Here is a 26,995-nt window from a genome sequence, read left to right as displayed (position 1 = left end):
AGCTAGTTCACAGAAAAGCTCTTGCTCTATCTTACATGCTCGTGTTAGTCAAATATTATTCTTTGAGAAAAATGACAGAGAGAGGAAATTATTTTATCAAGACGTGAAGTAGGTCATTGTTATATCCTGGCTTATCATTTTCCCTGCGATATAAAAAATATGAACTGGATGCTGGCCTTGTAGAATGAAAGCTTTCTTTTTTTTTTCTTGTAGAAACTTGAAAAGCCTGACACGGAGAGAGGCGAGGGAGTGAGGCGGCGCGCTCCGAGCATGACGTGATGCGCTGCTGCTTGTTCAAGGGAAGGGTACAGCCTGCTCTGCAGGGCTGTCACCAAGATCCTGTTCTTTGTCGAGAAGAGCAACCCCAAGGTCTGGAAAAAAACCATCTGCGATGCACCCCTTCCTTTTCCAAAGAGCAGGATCGCGGTGATGCTGCTGAGCTGGCTGGTGGCAGAGGACGTGGGGAGAAAAGAAAGGGGAAGTATGAGGGAGCAAAGAAAGGGCAACAACCTGGGAAAGAAAAGACAGCTTGCATAAAGGACGGCTCTGACCTGCTCTGAATCCCAGAGAAGTGCTTCTGAGGCTGTTCTTTGAGAACTAGGAGGCAAAAGGACTAGAGAAGTACAAGATATTGCTGCTTTTATTGTATATTTGATTTGTAATTAAAAAAAAATGTATTTGCCAGGGTTTTTTTTAAAGAACATTTTCATCACCCAAGATATCGATCTCAGGGAAGTTTTCACTACCTGGGGAAAGGGATCAGTAACCAGCACACATTATTAACACAATAAACTCTCCCACCCCTCCAGCTAAGTTCTGATTGAGAAGACACTACCAAAAACACACAGGCAAAAAGGATTTTTGAGATAAACCTGAAAACTAAAACAAAACAAAGCACAATTGCTTCAAGCCTCCCAAATTCCTAGTTAATTCAGAAAACAAATTAACCCTAACCTGCTATCTGCAGTGCCTCTGCAGGGGAACCACGGTGGGGGGTGATCCCTTTATCTCACTTTCAAAATCCTTTTCAGCTGATCTGGGGTCACAGCTGCTCAACAGTGCTATATGTCCTGTATTTTGTGTGAAGGTCACCAATTTGCCTGCTTGTCCTGGAGCCCCTCACCACCCTAGGGCTGCCCCACAGCCCTCCAGCTGCACCAGAGGTGGGAGCTCTGCTCCAGACTGGCTGCTCTTCCCAGGGCTCTCCCTGCCGGCTCCCAGCAGGGACGGAGCAGTGGCCCCAGCAGGTCGCCTGGGCGCTGCTGGGGACAGACTGGGTAAGATCTCAGTGGTGGCAGATAAATGTCTCGGTAAGAAAAATAACAAAGATACCAGTTTTGCCAAACATCTGAATGAAGGAACTGCCCCTGCCCTGTGCCATACTGAATGCAGTATTGCATATTCATTGCCCTCCTGCTCACTGGGATTTATAACTTGCCATGCTATTTCTGCCCCAGGAGCCCCAGTTTACAGAGCCAATCTGGAGAGAGGAAGGTAAATCCAAGGACTAAGCTGGAGGAGAAGAAAACATGCTTGATCAATGTGCTGCACATTGTTGGGGCGGGTGAGAGTGGCAGAGAAGAGAGCTGAGCAGAGAAACCACAGCTCAGTGTGGACACACGTCTCTGAGGAGCCAAGGGCAGAGCAGCTAGCACTCGAAACACGCACCATATCTGCAGCACGGATGCTGTTTGCCACACTGCCCGTCAGCCCATGTGTGAACCCCCTTACTAGCTTTTCTTAGCTGCCACAGCCCCACCAGTTCCCCAGGTGGACTCCCAAAACAGCTGTCAAAATCCTAGTCCACCACTCTTTCCAGCAGCTGGGAAAAACTTTCCTTCCTACTATGCAACCCCCTCCCTGGCAGGACAGACTAGCGGGTGACTTTTCTGCCACAGCCTTCCTGACATTTGAGCACTCCTGGGAAGAAATCCTGCTGGCTGCCTCTGCCGGTTCCTGCTCCAGCCCTGCTCTCATCCCTGCTGTGAGCACTGTCTTCACCCTTCTTCACCCATGCTTGAGCTGAGGTGACCTGCATTTGTGGGCATCTTCACGTGATGCCACAGGTAGATCTCCATGGCCTTCATGCCTGAGCCTAGAGTGCAATCCACCATCTCCCATGTACACTCCTACCCCAATCTTCAGTGTTGTAATCTGTGTTCCTGAAGTCATCTGTATCTCGGATGTATTTTCTGTACAGCAGACATTTTGTTTTCTAGCCAAGCTAAAAGACCTTTATCGGTTTTTCTCTCAGAGTTATGCCAGGCATCTGTTTTGTTTTTATACTAATTAGACACCCAGAGTCTCTTTGAATGGGGATGAACCCCAGCAGTCCATGTGCACCAAAATTCATCACCCCTCTCTGTGCATCTCACCTGCACGCTGTACCCGAACCCCTCACCTTGCCAGAGTTTCAGGCCTCGGGGCTGCTTCAAAAGGGAGCCAAGTTCCAGAGCAGACTGCCAGACCCAAGGTTTCTTCCCCAAAATGCCCACCCTGGTGGCACGACAGATGGAAGGAGCCTGATCTCCCAGGCCTGCAGAGGGAGAGCTGGGAGGAGCCGGGGGGACTCCAGCTGTGCAATGGGAGATGCGGAGCTTGTGTCTGGACCAGGGAGTCCTCGGTGGCCGGACCTAAAAATGCTGAGACTTTTTTTTACACATTGATAAAGTCAATGCAGTGATATCTCTTTGCGGTTTGGATGTGGGGCTGTTTAAGAATAAGGTCCCAGTTTGCAAATGAGTTGTGACAGAGGATAATGTGATCAGACCTGGCTGGAGGACCGGGAAGAGGCAGCCAGAGCCCAGGCTGATGGGGCAGAGCAGCGAGCGCAGAGGGAGACAGTCAGCAGTGAGGCAGGTGGAAGGAGGCAGGTTTTGCACATCTTAAACCCAAATGCAAACATTGCAAGAGGAAGGGGAATGCAAGGGAGTGGACAGTCCGTGTCTCCCATAGGCATAGAGAACCAGGACACTGAACAGTGCTTGTAAAATATGCCCAGATCGGGCTGAAATGGTCAGTAGCCAGGGTGAACAGAGATCAGTACTCCCTGGAGAACTCCACCACCTCCCCGCCGCCGTGGGATGTCCCCAGGGGCACTTTTCACTGGGCCATACACGTCCTTGCACGAGCCCACGTTTCATGGGGGGGTGAGAGCAGCTTCCTAACAGGGGACTTAACTTCTGTCAATGGTGCTGGGAGGTGAGGGGGGCAGAGAGACCAGTCTGCTCTGCAGAGACGCTCCCACGCTCGCTTCTGCACCCACCTTCCCCAGTGAAGGTTGCCCCAGGCAACGGCTCTGTGCTGACGTGATGCTGCGGACAGTTTGGCCCATGCATTTTTAGTTGGTTACTCTTAAAGTCTGAAAAACAACGATTGGTCCTAGTGTTATCTCTTTTGGAGCTGGCTGCTTCCTCTTGGTATCAAACTTGGAAGAACCCCATGGCCACCACTGAAAAGCCTTTTCCCTTTCTACATTTAAAGATCTTTCCTGAAAGCAGTTGCTAGGATCTTCTTGGTGGAGATTAAAAGTCTTCGAACAAGCCAGCCCAAGTGTCAGTTTTATTGAAAGTGAGCAGGCTGTGCTTCCTTGATAGCTGCCCGACTTCGAGGGTGGCCATCACAGGACAGCATCCACAACTGGCTCTGGGGCAGCTTAGCAGAGGGGGAAAAAGCCACAGCTTTTTCTGTGCTGCATGGTAACACAAAGGCAGGAAAGCAAAGAACATGATTTGCTCGGTGCAGAGCAAACCCTGCCATCCAATTCTGCAGTGTCCTGGCTTGGGTAGTTGTACATGGAGGCTCCCAGGTGCCTCCTTGATCCCCAGCTTAGTTGATCCAGCTCAGCACTGAATCCAGCCCACCTCCCCGGTGCTGGCAGCCACAGCTGGGGAGGAGCAGGTACTTCTCAGCACACTGTGCTTCACCCCACCAGAAATCTGCTTTGGGAGAGGAACTGTAAGCAGGTTTGGGATACTGGAAAGCCGGGCCTTATGTTCCTCTTCTTTTTCAGGGACGGGATGAAAACCTTTAATTCCCAGGTTTCCAGGCCAGAAATTTTCAGCCGTAATCGGTATACGTAATCAGATGTAGGAGCCAGCCACAATGCATGTTATTTTTTCCCTTTCAAGCGTCCCGTCTGTACCTGTGAGTCCCTTGCTAACTATTCTGTTAGCAGCCAGAGTGTCGCCTGGCCAGCGTACAAGGCCAGGCTCAGGAAATTGCCATTCTAGTCCCAGCTTTCCTGCTCACAAACCTCCCTCTGCCTGATGATTTAGCTGGATTTAGAAAGAAAGAGTTGCCAGAATGGTACTACCAACACAGCTCTACAAGGCAAATCCTTCCAGGGTGGTTTATTTTCACCAGCCAGCCTAGTTCCAAACAGTTTACTGAACAGATTGAGATTCAAAGGACTCCTCCGCTGGATAACCTTGCCAGACTAGTGTCCTCTGTTAGCTGGGGAGGGAGGGCAGAATTCATGTGCCTAAAAACATAGCTCGACAGGGAAACTTCTGCAGAGTGAAAACTGAGCCTCAGTTTATCAGTGTATGAGAAGATACTTCTTAGATGTCTTGAAGTCCTCAGATTAAAGATGTGAATAAGGGCAAAGCATTACTGGTAGATAATATGATCCTGGCTTCAAACCTACTTCTCCTGCTGCTTCATGGTTCTCTATACCTTTGAAAAAGAGTGCCAGAGCACGAAGGACGAAAATGCTGAACCTCCCCTGGCTCCAGTAGTTAAGGAGAGAGGTTTTCATGGAAAGGTGACCTAGGGTCTTTGAGCGCCAGCCTCTGTTAGCTACAAATACAAACCACTAAAAGGCACCAGAGCTTTCCCTCTGAAGTAAAGGCATCGGGAGCAGATTAATAGGTTGCCAGCTGTGTCGGCATGATAAGCCAAGCAAGGACCTGGGCGTTTTCAGTCGAAAGTGGATTGAGACCTCAGCAGGGACACATGGCAAATCAGCCAGAAGCCACACATGGAAAACTGAGCAAGGCAGCGCAGGCAAACATTTCTTATCTTCGCTTTACGTCAATAGAAATGGCATTGTAAAAGAGGCAGCAAAATATTTGCTAGAGAGGAGAAGGGAAAAGTCCACAAGCTTTTTTGGCTGTGTGTGTGGTTTTTAAAATGCAACTGTTTTCCTCAGAAACTTGTCATTGAAAATGCACAGGCAAAAATCACCCAGCGAGTTCTTACAGAAGGCTGGTCGGTTGCTTGTTTTGGTGGATTTAGCCAGGCTGCGCTGGCAGGAACGCTGCCTGCCACTGCTGTTGCACTCCAAAGGCAGCTGGGAAAGTACAACCTCTTAAACCAGCCCAAAACACAGCTGCAATAATTACCCCATCTACTCTGATTTGCCATGAAATGGGGCTCGGGGGGAGAGGCAGACCTCAGAAAGACAGGGCCCTCTGCAAGTGATGCTTTCCACAGCCGTCTCCCCATTTCCCACAGCTCCTGCTTCTCCAGCAGCCCATCCCAGTTAACCTCTGTCGGCTTTTGCTTTGCTTTCTGGTTTTATTGTTTTCTTTAAGGCTAATTAACAGAAGAGTGGATGAGGCCCAGATTTCTTGCGTGTTTTTTTTTTTCTTCGTGGTAGTTTTCATTTTGCTGAGTTTTCTTTTTGTTTTTAAGCTGTTTTGATAATGCAAGAAAAACATCTTTCCTACCAGAGGCAGTACCAAGGAAGAAGACTCAGCAAGGAGAATAATAATTAGGGAAAGGCCATGAGCAGGTTTCACCACCTCAGTGGGGTCCAATTTTGCAGCCCCACCCTGTGTGGGTAATGGCCCCTCACTGCACCTCCGCTGTCAGCGCCCTGGAGCAGGGAAAGGCACAGGTATTCCCACCACGTAGGAGGTGTGCAGGTGTCAGCGAGAGGTGAGCAGGGAAGAACAAAAGGCTGGGATAAATACAGCTGAAGCCTCGCAGCCTGGATCCACATGGCCCCCAGATCCATCCCTGCCCTGTGGAGCCTCAGGCTGGCTGCTGACCGGAGCAAAGCTTGTCACCGGGTTATGGCCAGGGGTGGGCTCGCTGCAGCTGGGTGGCTTGGGGCAGGGCCGCCTGCCACACTGCCAGCGGGGAGCTGCAGCTCCTGACACCCTCCTCCAGCTGCAGATCCTCACCCGAGGTGCGCAGGGCTCTGCAGGGACGTTAAACGTGTGCCTGGGAGATGGCCTGGAAACCTGAAGGCACTCTGTCAAAAGGTCCGGTTGTGACTGGTCAGGTATCAAAATAGTGATATCGCTTATAAACAAAATCTCAAAATATGATTGTCGATAAAACAGTGCATTTTCATACAATGCCTTAATTAATGAACACCGATTCTCTGTATTTACAGTCCCTGACACCATGGTGATGGACATGATCCAAGAGCAGAGACAGATGGCCCAGTAGCTCAAAGACTGATCATCTGCCTGTTAACACAGGCACGGGGAAAATGAAGATGAAAAATTCACGATGCTGAGCTGCTTTCTGTTTTTCTCAGCAGAGGAGCTCAGGCAATGTGGCTGTAAAGCACTGAGCACCCTCTGCTCTTCCTGACCCCACCAATTTCCTCTGCACAAACTGTCCGTATGGATTTGACACATGGTCTCCGAGAGGCCCCGAGGCCTCATACATCCCAGTAAGGCAGAGCATACGGAGTGGAGGAGTCAGGTCTCTGCCTAAGCTTCTGCAAGTCCCTAAGGGTCAAGTTAAGTGCAAGCCTGACCATGTTCTCAGGACCAGACTTGCCTGGTGCATGCTTTAAGCCTCCCAGCCTCACCAGGCTGGGTTTGGTCTCAGCCGCAGAGCTCAGAGGAGGTGGCCCTGTCTCGCCCTGTGTGGTCCTGGGCAGCAACCCCACCAGACCTGGGGCATGTCTCCTTTGCTGGCTCGTCCTTACCAACCTGAGGGGCTTCGAGCCCTGGCGCTGGGGCAGGAGGTTGGGAAACAAGGACCTGAAGGCTGCTCTGAAGCCACGTTGGCCTTTCAGTGTCCCCACGGGTGTGTTTTTGCTGTCAGACCGAGGGGCTGAGCAGCGCTTCCCTGCCCTGCAGGGATGCTGGGATGAGTAAATGCATTAAAAGCTGTGCAATGCTGAGACACCAAGGCTACGGCTACATAAATTAATAAGGCAGGCCAGGGAATGTTTTATGCCCCTGAGACCCATCGGCATGCCCAGCCATCCCCAGAGGGATGAGCTCTTGTCCCCCGGAGCAGGAGAGCTGTGCCCAAACCGCCTGCTGGGAACCCTCCCTGGCCCAGCCCGGCTCCCAAAACATGCCTGGGCACCGGCTGCGGGAATATTCACTTGGTCTGGGACAAACTCATGCAAGGACAATGCCAACCATTTAACTGTATGGGCAACTGCCTGGGCCTGTGCCCTGACTCCCCTTTGTTTATTAGTTTGTTCGTATCTTGCTGCTAGCCTGCACTAGTATAGACGGAGAGCCTGCCATTAACAAGGGCAATAAAGTACCGACGAGAGAAAAGTCCAAAGTGTTTCATCTCGTTTTATAAGAAAAAGGTGCTTTCTCATCTGGGGTTCAGTCTCTTTTGTCCTGGTCACTTCAGAGCTGGGTAGTGTGATTTTTTGCGTGGTGCGTAGCAGAGGGACCCCTGGCTGCCGTGCATCACGCCATTCCAGCGGATGTTGCTGCTATTACGAATAATAATTAATACAGCCAGGTTTAAGACAGGCCTGCCTTGCAGGAATATAATGATCCAAGTGGCCAGCTTACCAAAGGGAACAAAGAAATGACTATAGGGTCAGGGAAAAAATAAGGAAAAAAACCTAAAAGACAACAAAGAGCCATTGACAAGAGGCACACATTACGTAGGTCTCGAGTGTCATTCCCCATCTGATAAAACAAAAATGTTCAGAGCAACAATTAACAAAAAAATATGAGGGTTAGAATATCTCTGTTTAGCTCCAGGTACTGACTATACATAGCACTCTTTTTTTCTTAGGTCTTGGTTAATGTGGAGCTGTTGCATATGTGTGTGTGTGTTGTGTGGTGCAGTCCCCGTGGGTTTGGGAGCTGCCTTTTGTGAAGGGCAGCCCTCCTGAAGGGAAGCAAAGGAGCAAAGCGGGTGCAGAGGTAACAGGAATGTGCTTTGGGTGATCCTGGGGAATACATCGCAGGGGTAGGAATGAGAGCTTGAAAAGGACTCAAGACCAGAGGCAAATCCAGCATGTGGTTAAGGACGGGAAGACAGCACTGAATAAAACCAAAGCAACAGAAAAGGAAAGCTGCAGAGAGTGCCGTTCCCAGGCTGCTCTGGGGTAAATCAGTCATCGCTGGCTCACCGGCAGGCAGGGAGGCGAAGGAGGGACGGGCTGTCCCCACAGAAGGGCCGTATGAACAATGGGGAGCTGAACACAATTTGGCTTTGGCGCATTGAAGAGAAAGAGAATAATCTGTTCTCCACAGCACGTGGACGTAAATAAGGCAAGAAATAATGAGCTTAAATTGCAGCAAGGAAAGCTCAATACAGATGGCAGGACAAACTTTCTAATGGTATGGACAGTTGCATATTGCAGTTGCCTCCAGGAGCTGAGGCACCTCCAGCAGGATGAGACACCCGGGGCTGGCAGGAATGGTTAGGGACAGCTGATTCCATTTCTAGGCAGCTGGGATGTGCTGGTGTTTCCTGACAGTTTCTCTTCCAACTATACTTTTGGAAAACAATCCAAGGACTGTAACGTGCAATGGTTCCGTGATGATTTCCACTGACAACACTATGGAAACCAGACAAAGCCTAGGATACATTTCAGTACTCTTGCTCCCTCACGGTAATATTTGTTTGCATGCGTGGAAGTAGGTGCGCCTATTTGATTCACTTTTTCTCCGTCCACTTTACTGACCATCTCCTCTTGCCCTGTGGATCACCGGTGCGTCCCTCGAGTGCAGCTTGAAAACCACAGGGCTGGGTGTCCTCCTAGGAGCCCTTTTGGGTCCCCTCCCTGTGCGAGTGCGGCCGGCTGCCCAGCGGCGGGCGCTGCCTGCGGCCAGGGGACCGCTGGTCTCTGTGGTGAGGCGCACACAGGTGCTGCGTGCCGGATGCTGCCCAAGAAGCCTGTGAGAAAACATAGTCAAGAGCTGTCAGAGGTACAGCTAGATCCTGTTAAAAGCTGTCTGTTCCAGTTTTCACATTGCTCTCTATCAGAGACAGATCACAGAAACAAGAAATGACACTTGCCTCTTACAGTTCAGTGTTTGAAAGCAGCAGTTGTTCTTACCGATATTATATCATTTACTTATATGATACCGTCTCTCTATAGTCTCGCTGGAAAAGTCCCCATTTGGTTTGCAGTGATTCCTCTTTCCTTCGCTACTGGATTGACAGACTCAGCTGGTGCCCTCAAAATTGGTCTGAATTCCTTCCACTTTTCACAGCAGCTAATGGCATCGCAGGTTATTCAGTCAAAGTTTGCCCAACAATCATGTTGCCGTGGCACAAAGCAGAAGGGAGAAGCCCTATCTTTACTGCATTAGCTTTTGTTGTTCAAATAATTAACGTTTCTTTTGTCAGTAACCTGAAGAAACATGAATTGAAGATGAACAAATAAAAATATTTTTTTCCAATGCAATAAGGACTGGATTCTGCAAACCCTGGTGCAGCTTGCTTCCCTATTAACCCAAGCTTAAATATTCTTCTGTTCAAGGCCTCTCTCTCCCCTGAGTGGAGCTCTTCTGCCTGGCTTGTCCTTCAAAAGCTAAATGACAATAATAAATTGTCCTACTTAAACAAGGGACCTATTTCACCTTTTCACCACACTCATAAAAAAATGGTAGTGGTAAAGACACTTAAAGATCAAAGGCCTGGTATGCAAAACAGGTCCTGTGCACCAAACTGATGGGCTGCTAACGGATTTGTTGCTATGGTGCTATTGCCTTGACAAGTTAAAATATCCCTCATCAGCCTCCGTGGGAGCCCAGACAGAAAAGTAACCACTAAAAAATAACCGAATATTGTCTTTGACTACAGTCACCAAGCAGTTAATTTTTTTTTTAAGCGTTAATCGCTCTTAACTTCACATTTGGCTATTAACCCACCAACTGATCATTAACTATACGGACTGAATGCCTGATTTCCGGAGGATTGGTCCAAAGCTGTGTTGGGTTTGTTGTTTGTTTTTTTTTTCTGAAGGATTTTAATATCTCCCAGCAGCACACAGAAAACCTATTGAATCCCCCGTAAGACTCCGGGGCTAAGCAGGGAGGTACTTGCAGGTTATCTGCCTAGAAACACACTGCTCAGAGCTGATAAACTCACTGAGGCTCTATCCTGCTTTCCAATTTAACTCAAGCCTTGCTAAGCGGCAGGAGGAACCTGCCTGAATTGTTGTGGGTCACAGCTTGAGGTCTTTAACCAACATTCCCAGCTTAACCAACAGGAATTTAACTAGCCTGAAACCCAAATCAGGATATTTCTAGTATTTACGCTGGTGCTTGTCCTTTTCCTATCAGGACAACTGGTTACGGATAAATGTAATATTGCTGCAGAAATGATCACATATCAGTAGGACTTCTTTTTTTTAACCCCTCCAGCTTTAAAATGTCTACAGCTGAAATTTTCTAGTGGCAGCTTGCTTAGGCTGGTTAAAGACATTTCCAATAAATGAAAGGAACAATTTTTTTTCATGAATAAACTCTTCTGACTCACAGTCCTTATCCTAAGCCACAAGACCATCTTCCCTCCTGACTTAAGATCCGTAAGACCTAAGAAGCTGACTCTGACTCACCAGAGGAGGGCTGGGATTGGACTGTATCTGCTATGTGCTTCTTTCTTCCGAACACAACACAGCCAGAAATAAGATGGGAGAAAACCTCCGGTACACTGGCCCTGATTTCTCTCTGGGAATCGCTGGGGTTTTGATTGCTCCCTTTAGTATGAGAATGAATTAAGATCAGATTTGTAAATAGCAGTCTAACCACCCCTGCGCTGACAGACACGATCATCAGGAAATATGTAGTTAGTTCCACCGGTGCTGCATCTTTGAACTTTAATTGTAAGTACCTCTGTCATACTAGGGGAAGTAGAACACCACATCTGGAACTAAAAGCTTCCTGCTAGACTTTTCACGGTAACTATTTCCAGCTTTTTTCCAGATAGGAAAATAGGCAAAATATTTTCTAATTGAAAAATACTGATTCCTGAAAACTATTGTTTTTCTTGTGGGAGCTACAAAAGAAAATATGCCCAATACATTTCTCAAATAAAAGTAATATGGAAAAAATTATGAATATCAAAGCATCATATTTTTCCATTGTTGACATTTAGAATAGTGTTTTCTTTATTCAAATGTCTTCTACAATGTAAATAATTTTACTTTTAAGTAATAAAAAAAAATCAGCTTGAAAGTACTGAAATGAAATATTTCCATTGACTCAAACTGCCTTTTTATTGTTTGCCTGAAAATATTTTCCACGGCTTGGTTTTCTGTCCCATTTTGTGACTTGAGGGACTTTTTCCATTTCAAGTACCTTCTCTCCCCCGAAAATAGTAACCAGATATTTTGTGCCTGAATAAAAAATAGGATGAAGTTCCAGCTAAGACAGCCCCCACGTGCCTTTGGAATGTGTTCACAGAGGAGCAGCACACCTGTGCCATCGCTTCAGGTACACAGCAAGGCTGTGCTGCAGGTCAGGCAGGAGAGGAGCGCTCCATCAGATCGAACATGCTACTGGCCTCCTACAAGGAGTTGCCAGCATGAGGCTCAGCAGGGCAAGAAAGTGGACAGGAATAGACGAAAAAACTGGGGGAGAATCATTTTTCTGCATGTATTGGTTGAATTTTCCAGTTGCAGCGACGCAATCATGTTGATTCACAGTCAGCAGGATGAATGTCCCAGTGTAACAAAAGCACCAGGTTTCCAGTGTTCATTTCTAATGCTAAACTCCTGCAGAAAAATCTGTTAGTGTGCATAGGGAGGGACTGTTCCTGATGGGGACAAAGCTCACGGTGAAGTACCAGGCTGTAGCACTGGAGCCAAGAAGTTGCGAAGGCAGCTGCTGCTGCTGCCTTTCGTTACCCACGTTGCATGCCTGCCTCCAGCCCTGCACAGCGGTGGGACCAGCAGTGCCCCAGTAACTCTGGCTGCATCCTGCATGTTTGTAAAGCTGCCTCCTCAGGCTGCGGCAAGCCCACACTAGAAAGATTTTCCGGCTTCCAGGAATGAAGTAGCACCTCTGCCAGTACAGTTTATAACAGGGCCTCAGGCAAAAAAGCCCCAGTATGACTACAACCACCTCCACGGTCACAGTTGTCATTGCCCCGGGGGCAGAAAACACAATAAAACCTAGACCCGTGAGCAGCAGCAGCACTGTGCCAGCCACGCTTGCTGCATGCCCGGGGCCGGGATGCTGAGATGCTTGTGCTGCTGAGCTGCGGGTGTGGGGCTGCAGGGATGCTGAGCTGCAGAGCTGCGGAGATGCTGAGCTGCAGAGCTGCGGAGCTTTGGGGCTGCTATACAGCTTGGGTGTTGCGCTGTGGGGTTGCTGGGCGGTAGGGCTGTGGGACTGCAGGGCTCCTGGGCTGTAAGGCTGCAGGGATGCTGGGCTGTGGGGATGCTGGGATTCAGGGATTTGGGGATTTGAGACTGGATGCTAGGCTGTGGGTCTGCAGGGCTACAGAACTGGACATGTGGATGCAGGTCTGCAGGCGTGCTTGGCTGTGGGACTGCTGGGACACTGAACTGGGGGAATATGAGGCTGCTGGGTGGCGGGCATGTGCAAAGGATGGGCTGGAGGGCTGTGGGCTGGGTCCGAGGCTGCAGGGGTGCTGGGCGGAGGGGCTGCAGGACTGCGGGGCTGCGGGGCTGGATGCCGGGCTGTGAGCCTGCTGGGCCGAAGGGCTGTGGGGCTGTGGAGCTGCCGGGCTGGGTGCGGAGCGGCGGGGACGCTGGGATGCGGGGCTGGATGCGGGGCGGCGGGCGGTTGCGGCGGCGGCGGCCGCCCCCTGCTGTCGGTGCCGCCGCGGCGCCGGGGGGGGCGGGACGGGGCCGTGCCGCTGCCGGTGCCGGTGCTGGTGCCGGTGCCGGTGCCGGCGCCGGTGGCGGCGGGGAGGGCGGCGGGGTGCCAGCCGGGCCCCCGGGGGAGCGTCTCCCCGGCCGCATGCCGGTGCGGGCTGCGGGGGCCCGGCAGGCCGTAGGGCTGCCTCCTCCCTCTGCCCCCGCAACAGCCACCGCCCGGCACGCCTGTCCCCTCTTTTGGCCCTGCGTAGCAGCGGCCTGAATTGGCAAGATCCTGACATATCCTGGGGGTTTGTCCTTTTTCCCTTTGCGCCTAGAGCTGGCAAGAAAGGAAGCTGCATCTTCCGTGTGAGATGTCCCGTGGTGCCATCAGGTTACCGATTTATACCATGAGTCACAGCTTAGAGATCACGGCCTCGCACTCGGGGGCTATTTGTCCACTAGCTGGAGTCACTCACAGGACACCAAACCCTGGCATCGTTCTCATTTTCAGCTCGCTGTGGCCGTGTGCATAGCAGAGTCGTGAGCGGGAATGGCACCCGCTGTCCTCAGCACCCCCCTTTTCCAAACCGCAGGGCATCCCCATTAAGCAGCACAGCAAAATTGTGCTTACAGGTAGTTCAATGGACCTAACTTTCCTTCCCCCAGGGACCACCGGGACACTTACAGAAGCACTGCAAGCTCCCTAGCCACCCATGGTGGGGCTGGTTTTTGTTCTCTTGTTGTATACTTTTGCTTCCTACCCTAAAAAACTCCACTATCAGAAATGTCCTGGTGTAAGTACAAATAGGCTGTGCTGCACTCATTTCTTAATCTCCTTTTGGATGAACTAAATAATGACTCACCTGGTTAACTACTCCTCATCAAATATAGACAGTACCAGCCCCGAGGACACTGCATGCAGTACAGTGAGTTTCCCAGAGCTGTCCTGTACCCCCTTAGCAGCACAGCTACAGCTCGGGGAGCGAGATCCAGTACAGCGTGGTTCTCAGCCCTCACAGGCTTTGTGGGCCGCTTTTGGAGCCTTTTCAAGCAGCCAAAACGTGATGCTTGAACTGCTCATGAACAGCAGGAAGAAAACACACAGGGTTTTAGCCAATTGCAGACCCCAATATTTTCCAGTGGAAGTGCAGACCATCTGTCATAAATTTAAGGCAACTGACAACAGGGCTGATTTTCTTAGCTCCCCTTCCCCTACAGATAACCCATAGATGGCCTCAGGGCCTGCAGACAATAGGTTGCAAACTGTTGGCGTTGATAGATGAGCTTCTTCCCCCTCCACACAGCCTGGAAAAGTGCTTGCTTGTCTCTTACTTAAGCAAATTAAATATTCCAACCCCAACCAATGCTAGAGCTAATAATGGAAACAGGGACTGGTTTAGGATTCGAGTCTCCTACCTCCTGATCCTTTCCATCCCCACCCCTCTGTTCTGGCACCCGCTTCTTACGTTTTCTTTTCATAACAGAGTGCACAGATGTACAGATGTGTGCCTGTGTGCGGACCTGCAATGTTAACCAGAATGCCTGAGCGAGGCGAGGGACAAAAAAAATCATTCCAAAGGTATCAGTGTTTCAAACTGTGGCCTTGAATAAAATCACTTTCTGCCTTTCCTACTCCTAAGAGGCTCTTCTGCCTCAGCCGACCGATACTCTCCGTATCAGCTCCCAGGGACGGGAGCCAGTCATAGGCAGAACCAAACAAGTATAGCTGCAGCACCAGCATGAATGCAGATCTACAGAAGCAAGGACGCATTTAGTGCTGTAGACGCCTGGAGGCAAGCTTGGCTTGCGGCTGCCATACCTGTATGCCAGGGTACTTGTATGCACTGCAGTAGAGACGTGTTCAAACCCTTGCACCACAAAATACTGGAACTATTTTAAGGGTGGGAAAGCATCTGGCTAGCAAACAAGCTCTGTGTGTTTGGGCCTGGCTCATTTAAAAACCTTGTTTCTTCCAGAATATTGGAAGTAATGAAAATGCCTGCAGTAAAATATCCAATAAGCCTTTCCTCCTCTATAGACAGGGTAAATGCATGTCATTTTCCAATTAGCTCTTGCTCTGAGCAATTATGTTGATCAAATAATTGAATAAGTGACAGGAATGTGAATTCTGGAGACAGTTAATTTCATTCATCTGCCAGTTTATAGCCTGACTTGCATGAACACATAAACCAGGCTAATGTGTTATTTATAACTTTGAAAATACAATTATAATAGTCAAACATGAAGAGTTGTTTGTGCAGAAAGGAAGGTTTCTGCTAGTCATAGTAATAGCATAATGAGGGAGTTTGCCATTTCTAGCCAGCATGCAGGACAGGAAGGGTGTGTGGCTTGTGTTTGAAAAAGCGGACAAGGTTGGTGTCAGTGTCAGCAGCGGGGGAAACGGCCCTGACCTGAACGTGGGGCAGAGGGGCAGCCGAAGCCTTACCCTCCTGTTTTGTGAGACATTCTGTATGCGCTGCCCCCGGGACTGTCAATGAGGGCCAAACGTCCCCCCCAGCTCTCCCTGCCCTGGTACGCATACACCTCTCTCAAAGTGAAGCCGAGCATCGTTTTTGAGGGAGAACCAGGACTGCGATCCTTTGCACGGAGGTGGGTGCAAAAGAGACAAAGTAGGTGTCTTCTACTTGCGATCGGTCTTGGGCGCACACCAGGGTGCTCTGGAGGAAAACCCACTCGTGCTCAACGTCAAGGTGTTGGAACAAGTCTCACAAACCTGGTCCTGACTTCCATCAAAAGCACGAATCCTGCTTGGGAGTTCTCTTCAGAAATAATAATAGTACAAAAAAGAGCTCAGCAGGAAATCAAACCATTTGTTTTTCTTCTTAAAGCTATCTTTAGATTGTCTTAACTGATGGTACCTTTTATCTGAACCCCCTGTAGCAACCTGGCCTACCGTCCAACAGGAACTAATTAGCAGAGAGATACAGTAATAGAAGTAGTGCGCAGGCATGAGCCATCGCCTCGCAGGGAGCATTACCTGGATGAGCGCTACGCCGACTGCAAGGAGGAAATTTGTGCAATTAATTGCTTCCTGATTAAAGGCATTTGAAGTCTGGCCCTTAAATCTTCAAGGCCTAAAAACACATGCTGAGTTAAATATGGAATTTGCCCACAGTAGTCAAAAACACTGCCCCAGACAGCCGGATTCGTGTCTAAGCATATTGTACCCCAAGCCATGTACGTAGAAAGTGTTCTAGTCAAAACTCAAGGGCCACAGAAAGTCTTGTATGGGTTTAAAACAGTTTCTAAAACAGTTTAGTTGAACCCATACCATTTTCCTGTGAGGACACGATCTTAGGGGAATTAATTTCATGGAGGGCGATGCAGCAGGGCCACAAACCCCCCAGGACGTCTCAGGCTGGAAGGCTATTTAAATGGTAATAAACTTCAGGGGAAAACAAAAAATGGTGACTGATTACAGGCACACCAGGAGAGGGGCTGCTTGGTGTGAAGATGCCAGGCGGTGGCGCGGGGGCCTTCTGCCTACTGTGCACATCACTTGTCGCCAAGCAAACAAGATGGGGTTTAATCCCACCGAGGGAGGAGACCTATTTCAGGCCGGGTGGACAGCAGGAGGGAAGCGCTGGCGGTGGGAGGCGCTGGGTTTGGGTAAAAGGAGGGAGGATGGAGGTGGATGGGAGGCTGGGACTGCTGCTCCTGGTGCCAGTCGGCACCGGTGTTGGGCTCAGGTGGAGCCACATCCCAGGGCAGCAGCTGATCCACAGTCCCTGCGCACCCTTCATTAAGCATCGAAGTTTTCCCAAGGGCATTTTCTCCACCCTAACAGTGCCATGTATCGCGCCCGGTCAGATGAAGCAACTTTATTTTAGCGTGTCCGACTCTATTACTGCTGCCTCCTGGGAAGCTGCAATGCTGGTGATTTATGGAGCCTACTGGTCCCACTGAAGAAGGGAAAGGCTTTGTTTGGGACCACAATTTGTCACACTAGAGTTGAGGTGTCACAGAAATGCACATTTTGCTCACGTGCTGCTGTTGCTCTAGTATTGCCCCCCATCGCTTCTTTGCCAGTTGGTTTTGTGAAATTCAACAGAAATTTACTGATGCTCCATGAATGAAAAGATCTTTAACATGTAATTAACTGAGTATAGGAGTGGGCCTCTCAAATTCAGGGGGACATATTATGCTCTTTGGTGTGTGCTTAAGCACCTTGCTGGATGGAAGTTGGAGGGACAAAGATAACAGATCTTTCCTTGTAACGCCCCCCAACCTCCCTCCTCCCCACGTACATTGTCATTAGCGAGAGCAGGCAGGGAGGTATATGGCCTAAATTACATTAAGACAGATGCATGGACTGTAATTTAACATGCAGTTTGGCCTCCTTCCTCCACAAAGCCAATCTGGCACCTCTGCTGCTGTAGTGACATTGCGGAGTGGGAAAATAAACAATCCTGCCAATTGTTAGTGGGGGGAAAAAAGGCAAACAGGAGCTGCTTATCAGAGACCCACACTTTGAGAGGAAAATTCACTGAACCCTGAGGAAGGAAGGATTCTCTGCACAGCTTCCAATACTCTTCTGACCACCCCATCCTGCAGGAGCTGGGGCAGGGAGCTGGGCCCCTTCCTACTGTGAAAACAGGGTCCGCAGAGCTGAAAATGAACATAACAACAGGAGTACCCAGACTGCAGCAGTGCTGTAAAGCTGTAATTAAAAAAACCCCAAAACACGTTAGTCTTAACAAATCTGACTGGCACAGATGGTTGTCTATGAATTGTGGTTTTATAAACAGTAGGAATGACTCAAAGCCCAGAGAACCTGAAGTCTGGAAGTGTTTGAGACAAAGTTTTCCCTCGGCCCACAGCCAGGCTGGGGAGGGTCTGAAGTTCAGATCTCAATTTTGCCCAAGTTTGCAGGTGTTTAGATTCACATGCCTCGTATCGCAAAGGATTTGGCTAACTCTCTCTCACCTTCATGAGAATTCTGATTTTGACTGGATCAGCTTTCTGGGACGACAGAGAAAGAACTGTGTGTGTTGGTGCAACTAGCTGAAGAGCTGCATGGCTTATTTTTTTTTAAATAACTTGAAATTATCATTAATCCAAGCATCTCCAAGGACTTCCCACGCAGCAGTGAAGTTAATGCTACCTGCTTTTCTCCCCGGTCCACCTCCCTAATGCAATACATTCAATAATCACGTGCCAACACATTAGCACATCTGAACAAGATTCCCGACAGCTGCAGGGCCAAATTATATTTTGGGTAATCTTCGCCGATGCCTCAGAGTCCAGCTCCTGCCATGACACGAAGAGATTAATATCTCAGCTTTCATACCTGCTTTTAGCTCTTGTACTGGTCTATGAGAACAAATTGAATGCAATCGTATCTGCTTGCATACGCAGCGGATGCCAGCTTTCCGAGGTGATGCTCACCAATGCAGAGCTCTTGTGGGACCTCCACTGGTAACCGTGTGCCATCACAGCTCTCTTCAACTAATTTGGGGAGCAAGTTCTCTCCATCCTCTTCATATAATCTTCTGCTTGGGTGAGAAGTGGGATGCTCAGGCCATCAAAAGGAATGCAGCTGTGATCCAGCCACTGCATGGGGAGGGAGAGAGGATAAATACCACAAGGTCACAGAAGAGTGATCTAAAATTGCCTTAAAGCTGTCCTGATCAGCCACGTAAACCACCGGGAAGGGGAATACTGCTCAGTGGTCAGCACAGGCCAGGTCTCTTGCTAGTACTTTCTCTCTGCTGTGTCAAACAGAGCACACCTGTAGCAGAGAATCTAGTTCAGCCTGTAACCCTGAAGTTGAGAACTGTGTTACAGGGTACGTTGACGCCATTGAGGTTGTATTAGCAAAGTTCATAGAATCATAGAATGCTTTGGGATGGAAGGGACCTTTCAAGGCCATCTAGTTCCACCGCCCTGCAATTGGCAGGGACATCTACCACTAGATCAGGTTGCTCAGAGCCCCATCCAGCCTGTCCTTGAATGTTTCCAAGGATGGGGCATCTACCACCTCTCTGGGCAACCTGTTCCAGTGTTTCACCACCCTCATTGTAAAAAATTTCTTCCTTCTATCTAGTCTACGTCTACCCTCTTTTAGTTTAAAACCATTACCCCTTGTCTTATCGCTATTGACCCTGCTAAAAAGTCTGTCCCCATCTTTCTTATATGCCCCCTTTAAGTACTGAAAGGCTGCTACAAGGTGTCCTCGCAGCCTTCTCTTCTCCAGGCTGAACAACCCCAACTCTCTCAGCCTTTCCTCATAGGAGAGGTGCTCCAGCCCTCTGATCATTTTTGTGGCCCTCTGGACCTGCTCCAGCAGGTCCATGTCTTTCCTGTGCTGAGGACCCCAGAGCTGGACACAGTACTGCAGGTAGGGTCTCACCAGAGCAGGTTAAAGTTACCTAAAGTTAACAAAGTTACCTAAATACTCAAGAGGCAATTACTCTGTGTCCAAGGTGACTCAATCAAATTCTGATCTATTACTCTAGTCAGCATCCCTTGTAATTATAAGGGGCATAAATCTATTTTCACAAAAACAGTATACTACATAAGATTGAGAAATATTCTTCCCACAGTTACCGGCGTTTCTCTCTCCGCTACCTTTCAGAGTTTGCAGGGATTGAATGCATATCACAACTCTCAAACGTCTGAGGAAAAGTATGTATCTACAGGCTATGCTCCCAAAGCTCCTTGACAGATAAGCCCCATTCTGGATCTGATTTTCTTCAGAGAAAATACGCTGGGAGTTTGCAGAACTACTAATATTTTTAAGTAAAAGGTAACCCAATGAAAACGTAAGAGTTGTGCAGCAAAGGGAACGTAAAGCGTGCGTAAGTTATGAAAATTGGTGGTGGGGACCCTTCTGCATTATTGTGCTGGAGTGCAAAGCTGCGTTATGAGCGTGAGCTCTCATTGGAATTTCAGTCCGATATTGAAGCAGAATGACAAGAGGTCGCACAAGCTTGACTTTGAGAAGTCATTAAGCTGAACATCTTACACGAGACAGCTGAAGCTGGGACAAGCAACTTCTCACATCTCTGCAGGGGCTTGCAGTCTAGCAGAGCGTCCCTCAGGCGGAACAGAAGTCACGTGTTGGTGCATACTTTTAGAAAATGTAGAGAGCTGAGATCCTCTGCAGGATGCCTGCTGACAGTATAGAAGCACAGCAGGAAAAGAAAACATGAAAAATTAAGAAATTAACAGTACAAAAATTAGAAAACGCAGAAGAAAAGCACTACCAAGGAAGGAAAAAGAGTTGACCCTAACATCTGACTCGTTCGGCGCAGCATCTTCATTCCCCACTGCGCTACAAAACCATCCCAAGCCACGCTGCGAGGTAGCACAGGTTTAATGCCTGTGCCTGCCCAGGGCACACTGAAGCTTCGACGGACAAAACTCCACCTAGCGAGGAGATGGACTATACCGCACGCTCAGCATGCAAGCTAAGTACGAAGGGACTCCAGTGACAAAATAATCTCTGGAAGGTAAAAACCCTAGAGCATCACGCTGCCCTGGCGTTATAAGGCCTCACGCGTCTACCCGAAGTCCCATTAGACTAGAGTACAGCCTCTCCTCAATTTGAATCGGATACAATGCTGAGAAACATTTTCCTCCAACTTCACCTTATTAAGCCACACACTGACTTCGTAAGAATGTAACTGAAGTGACATCGCTTGGCTTTCATCACCTGGCTGCCTCTTACATCTCCCGCACAAATGACTGACCTGAAGCTCTTTGACTTCACTGGAAATTTATTAGTGGACTTGAACTTTGAACCAACATCCCCTTTCTGATGATGATGTAATAAAAACAGAAATACACCACTGGTTTTGTATGTCCAAAAGTTTTAATGCATGGTCCTCACTGTTCAGAAAAGTTATTGCATTAAATTCCAATACATAAATTCATCTGAATTAAAAATAAAATCTTCATTTTACACATCACAATTTTGTCACAGCAGCTAACGGAAACCAGATTTTATATGCAATTGTCTCAAAACAAACAAACAAAAAAATACAACTAGTTCTTCCCCAAATCAACAAAACTGCTACCGTATTATTCAGTAGTTACTGCAAATCCCAACTTGAACAACACTAACCCCACAGGTGTACAGCTCGGGAAAAGAAAAGCGCCATTCAAAATTACCATCTGCAAATCTGAAATTTATTAAACCATGACTCTCAGCATATGTTGACTTTTTCTGTTAACTGAATTAACATACAAAGTGTGTTTAATTTAATTGCACACCATTTTCCTTAAGCCATTGTTTTTCTTTTATTATGACTTGAATAGATTCACAAATTGCAAAATATCAATGCTACCTACAGCAGTTTATACAAATTCACACGTGTGTTTGAACTGTGACAGGCACACAAACATGGTATTTGATCACGCAAAGGAAAGGCCAGATTCCCTGATCCATTAAAACCAACATCCCCATAAGCCCACTGCTCTATGGATGACAGCAGAGACAAAATCAGTAGGCCCTGCGTGCCATAAACAGATGGATGAAGGGAGCGGTAACAGAGGCGTAACAGAGCACATGGCAGAATTACATTCTACATTTCATCCTCTGGTGAGGATAGGCTGTGCTACACCAGCTTGCAGTAGAAGCATGAACAGGCCTCTCCTCCTATTCAGTCTGATGCCAGAGTTGGGAATCAGGAAACTACAATTCAGCTTCTTACACAAAATTCTCAAGCATCACAATAATCAGTCTTGAGCTGCAGTTCCACAGCTTACCCTTCTCTTGCACAGCAAAAAAAAAAAAGAAAATTACATAAGGCTTATCTGTACTTATTCTGTGCTTTCAAGATGCTCTCTTCTGCTGTAAAGAAAACAATAAAATATACCTGCCTTCATAGAAAAAAAGCCCTCCCTTCTCCCTCTCTTCCAAAATATCTGTCATCATGGAGAGCTCTCACTTCTAATCCACTTGAAAACATTTCTCAAATTAAGTAAGTCCAGGTTGCTACCTTTGCCCACTTTAAACAGATGACAGAGAATATATTATTTCAATATACTTCACTAGGTTCTGATATCAGAGATAGTTCACTAGCAAAATAATGCCTATGCAGCTCTCTCTTGGAGATAACCTGTTCACACAAGTTCTAACTCTCAGTGTCCCTGCACCTTAAAATAAAACTGGTTTGCCATCAGTTTTAGCTAAGAGCACCGAGTTACCCTTTAAAACCATATTGTACATTTTTTTTTTCTGTGATTTGCTAGCAAAAGGCTCAAACACTGGAGAGCAAGTGAGCAGACACAGTAGGATGCTTTGCAAAACCTGACAGTTCAAAAGGCATCCAAAGAGCAAGAGAAAGAAAACCAGCCACTAAAGTGAAAACTGCATTGAACTAGCACTGTGAAAATAGGGAGAAATGAAGAAGCTCCGGCATAAGCAGTTATGCAGAATGTTTTACTAATGATATCTTTTGTTTGTTCAGGCAGTCACAAGGCATTCATTACCAGGATACAAACTGCAAAAGCTTTCATTTGAAAGCGCAAGAGGAATAGGATACTCAATTATTCCAGTTAAGAACGCTTATTGAGGGTCCAATATAAGGTTACTTAGCTGTAACATGATTTTCTCACAATTAAGAAAGTCTGCACTAAAGGGAAAGAAGTTTACACAGCTTAGAAGGTGATGCTGACAGCTTTCTAAAGCCAGCCTTTACAGAACACTTGGCTTATTTTATTTTCAGAAACACATACTGAACAAGATAGCCATCACCTTCAATCCAAACAACAAGCATTTGCCTAAACTTCCCCCGTCTACATTAGAGTTCCCAACCAAATACAGTCATTGTGTTTTCTGCGAAAAAAATAGCTCTTCGTGGTTATTGCTGTATTACAGGAAATGATACCAATATTTGCAGGAGAGACGAGAGTGTGTATTTTGAAGATCACATCATTTACAAAAAGCCTCACACACAGTCTCTTCATCCTGTACTGCTTCTGTACAGCAAAACTAGCATTCTGTTTCTTCCAAATGAAACAGTACCTTCAGACCCTCTCCCTGCCCTGCACATCTCAAAAGTATTTATGCCTCTTCACTAATGGTTTCTATCAGTGGCCCATAATGCATTTATGACAGCACCTCAAGCAAGACTGCATACTTCACCAAATGGACTTGACCCCAATGAAGTGCATGAGAAAACAAGGAAGGGGAACACAAAGGGGAAGGGAAGAAAGTTATTCTCACTTCTTCTCTGAAGGCAACAAATGTTTCTGACAGGAGAAGGTTTGTTTTCAGAGAGCTGTAATTTAAGCCGACAGGCCAGCATATTAAGTAGAAGAAGCCCCTTCACCCAAACACAAAAAACCTATACAAAAAACGTTTTTAATTTAGATCGGCCTCTGAAATGAATGAAGAGAATCTGAATGTTGGAGAAACTGAGGAGTCTGCACTGCAACCAAACAAATCGGACCGTGCAAATCCATGTTGTTTATCTGCAGCGCTGAGTCACATCTGGATGGTGGACGTGCCTCACTGAATACCACACCCTGGGAGCGTTTCAGCACCTCCCCTCCTACCAAAAAACTGCCTTAAAAAAGAATTCCTACAGTGACGTGATGAGAAGTGATCTTTTCCTGCCATATGGTGTACATACATTTAAGACTTTCACAAACACTTGGCCAAAAATTGTATACTACAGTATTTCCCAAGCCACAAACACTACACAAGCCATTCTTACAGGCTATGCTGTCCAAGGACATGTGACCTCGACCTTACTTCTCGCTCCCCTACCCGCCATCCACCAAGAAAAGCGTTGCATCCTTGCAGGCTTTGATTGTTAAGTCTTCAGCTTCTGGAATGCAGCAGTTAGGCTTCTGCATTTTTCAGGGACTCAAAAACCCCATTTTGTTCATATATTCAATGTACAACATTTGCAGTAAGCGCTTTCACACTCTGTTCATAAGAACCGTTAGGTCACATCACACCACAGAGGTGGTACTTTCCGGATTTACACGCATCAATCTTGAAGCATTTCTCAGATCCTGTAGCTGCTTGGCTGGCTTTCCAACTCCTTCCTCAAATCTTTTTTCCACAACAGGAAGGACAGTTTCATACAGGAAGGAGGCATTCTGCCTAATGAATGCTTTCTTCTCAGGGTCCTGTTCACACCGTAAACTGTAATCAACATGCTGGACGGCCACCAGGATGATTTCCACGAGACTCTCCAAAAGAACCATATGCAGCTCTGGAAAGTAAAGCTTTAATGCTTCCTCCAAGAAGGCCATAGTCTGCTTAGTGAAAGCTACTACAGTATAGCTAAGGTTGACCCAGCAGTCATCGCCCGTGTATTGGTCAAAATTGCCTACCCCGCAGCTCCTCATCTCCTCCCTGAGTTTCCCCAGCGCCTCTGGAGTCATTAGGTTCATCCTTCTCCACATCTCCTCAGAGTTGCGGTGCTTGGTGGCCTCAATGATGATATCCTTGTAGCTCTGTAAAGCACCTTTGATATCCTTTACCAGGAGGGCATGAATGATGAAGGTGAGATCCAGTCCAATCTCGCTAAGCTGCTTGCAGTGCTCTTTAGCCACCTTGGGTAGTAACAAAAAGCAAAAGGTGTTACTAGTGCGCAGGCCCCCTTTACATCTTACACGTTTACCAAATCTATCATTCTCACAAAACGGGGAAGCCCTAGTCATACTTCACTTATTTCGCCTTATTAATGAGAAATCAATAACTGAAAAATAAACACTGCCTGGCAAAAATACTCTTGATAATTACATTATAACTCCCACAGACACACTTTTTTTTCCCCCCTATTAGCAGCTGAAAGAAAACCATAACCCGAGAAAGTCAGTCTTGCAAAAAATTATGGAAATGTAGTCCAGGACAGGCTTGGAAAACAGACAAAAAGTCTTCAAAATACTCAGCATTCAGATGTAGCTTATGCAAATTCTAGGACCGCCTGCTGGTTAAAGGCAAATTAAGAATAAACACATTTTGCATTTCTGATAAAGGCAGGGTTTTTCTTGCTGTGTGTTTTCATCTTAATGCTTTCCTCTGTTCAATTGAAGAAAACCAAACCAACCCCAAATGAATATTAACCTCTCAATGCAGGAAACCTCTCCAGAAACCCACTCAAGAGTCAACAACTAACCTAGGGTTAGAAAAGAGGATTTACAAGCTTTGCAGCCTTTGTTTTGGCCATCACGTCACACCACCCTCTTACCTTGACGCACTCTGCCGCAGTCGACAAGCTCTCTTTACTATCAAATACTTGCTTACTGAAGGCATCTACAAACATCCTCATGGAAGAGCGGGCCCAGACAACAAAGGCTGAGTAGCAGCCGTTGTTACCGGCGAAGTCCGTCTCAAACTCTCTCGCCGTCTCTAGAAGGCTGGTGAAGAAGACGTGGCAGAGCTTGTGGATGTAGAGCAGTGTGGCACCCTCGATGCGCAGCTGTCGGATGGCTGTCTGCACGGCGGCCGCCCGGTTCTTCAGGAAGAGCTCACACGCCTTGGTGGACTGGCCCAAGCGAATGAGCTGGGACACGGCTCGGCGGGTGGCCCGCGGCCCTCCTCGCAGCGAGCGGTCTGGAGACAGCTCAAACACCAGCACGTCCGTAAGCTGCCGGACCCGCTCATCCACCTTGGCCCGCAGCTCCTTCACGGGCTGGCTCACGGGCTTGTCCCCCAGGTACTCGTTGAGTTTATCCAAGAGGTCCACCGCCCCCTCGAAGTCCCGCTGAGCGATGCAGACGTCCAAGTCCTCTGGCAGCTCCTGGATCCACTCAAGTGACAGGTCAACCACCTCCTCCTCAGCAGAGGGCTCTTCCTCCTCCTCCTCCTCCTCCTCCTCCTCCTCGAAGGGGTTGGTGGATTCGGGGGGCGTCGGGGCGGGCCGGGGCAGGGCCTCCTGCTCCAGGCGTCGCTTCTCGCTGAGGGCCCGGTTGCGCTTGGTCTCCTCCAGCACCTCCAGCCACTCCTTCTTGATCTTGGCGTTCTCGGCTTGGAAGATGCGGCTCTCAGGGAACATGAGCAGCTTGAACATGTCCTTCATGGGCGGGTTGTCCTTGACGTTGACCACGGCCAGCCCGTCGAGGGGGTAGAGGGCATCGTAGCGGTAGGCGCCGCGGCGGTTGGGCAGGGCGGTGGCCACGAGCAGGCAGTCGTTCATGAGGAAGGCGTGCACCCGCTGGATCTGCGCCATGTGGTCGGCATCGTACTCCACCAGGTCGCCGTTGTAGACCAGGTACTTGCCGGGGCTCTCGGGCAGGAGGTCGCGGCAGCCCTCCACCTTCTCCAGGAGGGTGGTGAGCGTGCGCTGCCGCCCCTCCTCGCTGGCCGCTGCCTCCTTGGCCGACAGCGGCAGGAAGGGGTCGGCGGCGGCGGCACGGCGGGCGCCCAGGGCGGGGTCGTCGCGGTCGGCCTGGAGGAGCAGGGCCTGGGTGACGGCCTCCATGATGCCCTTCTGCTCGGTGAGGATGTGGCTGAGCTGGTACATCTCGCTCTCCAGGTAGCTGATCTCCCGCGCCGTCTCGATGAACTGCCGGTAGTTCTGGTAGACGTTGCGCTTCAGGCTCTGGGCCGTCTCCTCGCTCAGCGCCTGGATGCGCTGCCGGTGCTCCTGCAGGTCCCGGTCCCCGTCCGACTGCTGCGACAGCTGCTTCACGTACTCCCCCGCCGCGAAGCCCCCCGACTCCAGCTGCCGCCGCAGCCGGCTCCCGCCGGCGCCGCCTTCGCCCAGCGCCATCGCCGCGGCCGTCCTGCTGCCCCCCGCCGCTGCCGCCGCCGCCGCCGCCGCCGCCGCCGCCGGGGAGAGCGCGGCCGCGCCTGCGCACAGAGGCCCGTACGCCGCCTGCGCCAGCATCGCCGCGCCGACGGCGCATGCGCGGGCGCAGGGTCAGCGCCGGCCTCGGATGGGGCGGGGCGGGGCCGGGGCGGTGTCGCGCGCGGGCGCCGCCGCGCGCATGTGCCGGAGGGGGTGGGGCTGGGCGCGGGCGCTCGGCGCGCGCGGGGTCGGAGGGCGGCGGCGCAGTTTGCGGCTCCGCGGTTTGCGGCGGCGCAGTGCGCACGCGCCGGCCGGCGGGCGGCCCCGC

General features: G+C 49.0%; 1 protein-coding gene across 8 annotated transcripts; it reads right to left on the bottom strand.

The window, feature by feature from the left end:
* Positions 1–563: 563 nt before the first annotated feature.
* Positions 564–26,904, bottom strand: EXOC8 (exocyst complex component 8). Of its 8 annotated transcripts, none has more exons than XR_015708447.1 (4): positions 25,126–26,904; positions 24,266–24,487; positions 18,359–18,523; positions 564–9,069 (listed from the first exon to the last, which is right to left on the bottom strand). XR_015708447.1 is itself a non-coding variant. In XM_087775836.1 (4 exons), the coding sequence occupies exons 1-3, from the start codon at positions 26,764–26,766 to the stop codon at positions 19,970–19,972; spliced, it is 1,980 nt and encodes a 659-aa protein (XP_087631962.1). In that variant the 5' UTR covers positions 26,767–26,904; the 3' UTR covers positions 11,380–18,523; positions 19,938–19,969. The 8 variants fall into 8 exon arrangements, 4 of the variants coding, with proteins under 4 accessions (XP_087631962.1, XP_087631963.1, XP_087631964.1 ...); XR_015708446.1 differs by having other exon boundaries at positions 569–9,069; positions 18,261–18,523; positions 23,638–24,487; XM_087775836.1 differs by lacking the exon at positions 564–9,069 and adding an exon at positions 19,938–20,086 and having other exon boundaries at positions 11,380–18,523.
* Positions 26,905–26,995: the final 91 nt, after the last annotated feature.

The sequence above is a fragment of the Nipponia nippon genome, unplaced genomic scaffold (assembly GCF_047370975.1).
Source record: "Nipponia nippon isolate SJK-2023a ecotype South Korea unplaced genomic scaffold, ASM4737097v1 scaffold_4, whole genome shotgun sequence".
NCBI classification, from domain to species: domain Eukaryota; kingdom Metazoa; phylum Chordata; class Aves; order Pelecaniformes; family Threskiornithidae; genus Nipponia; species Nipponia nippon.
This window is presented reverse-complemented; position numbering and strand designations above follow the sequence as displayed.

Coding starts and splice junctions, on each gene's coding strand:
- EXOC8 (XM_009470784.2), bottom strand. CDS start 26,766: ATGCTGGCGCAGGCGGCGTACGGGCCTCTGTGCGCAGGCGCGGCCGCG. Junction 24,488..25,125: donor CTGCGGCAGAGTGCGTCAAG/GTAAGAGGGTGG, acceptor TTACTACCCAAG/GTGGCTAAAGAGCACTGCAA.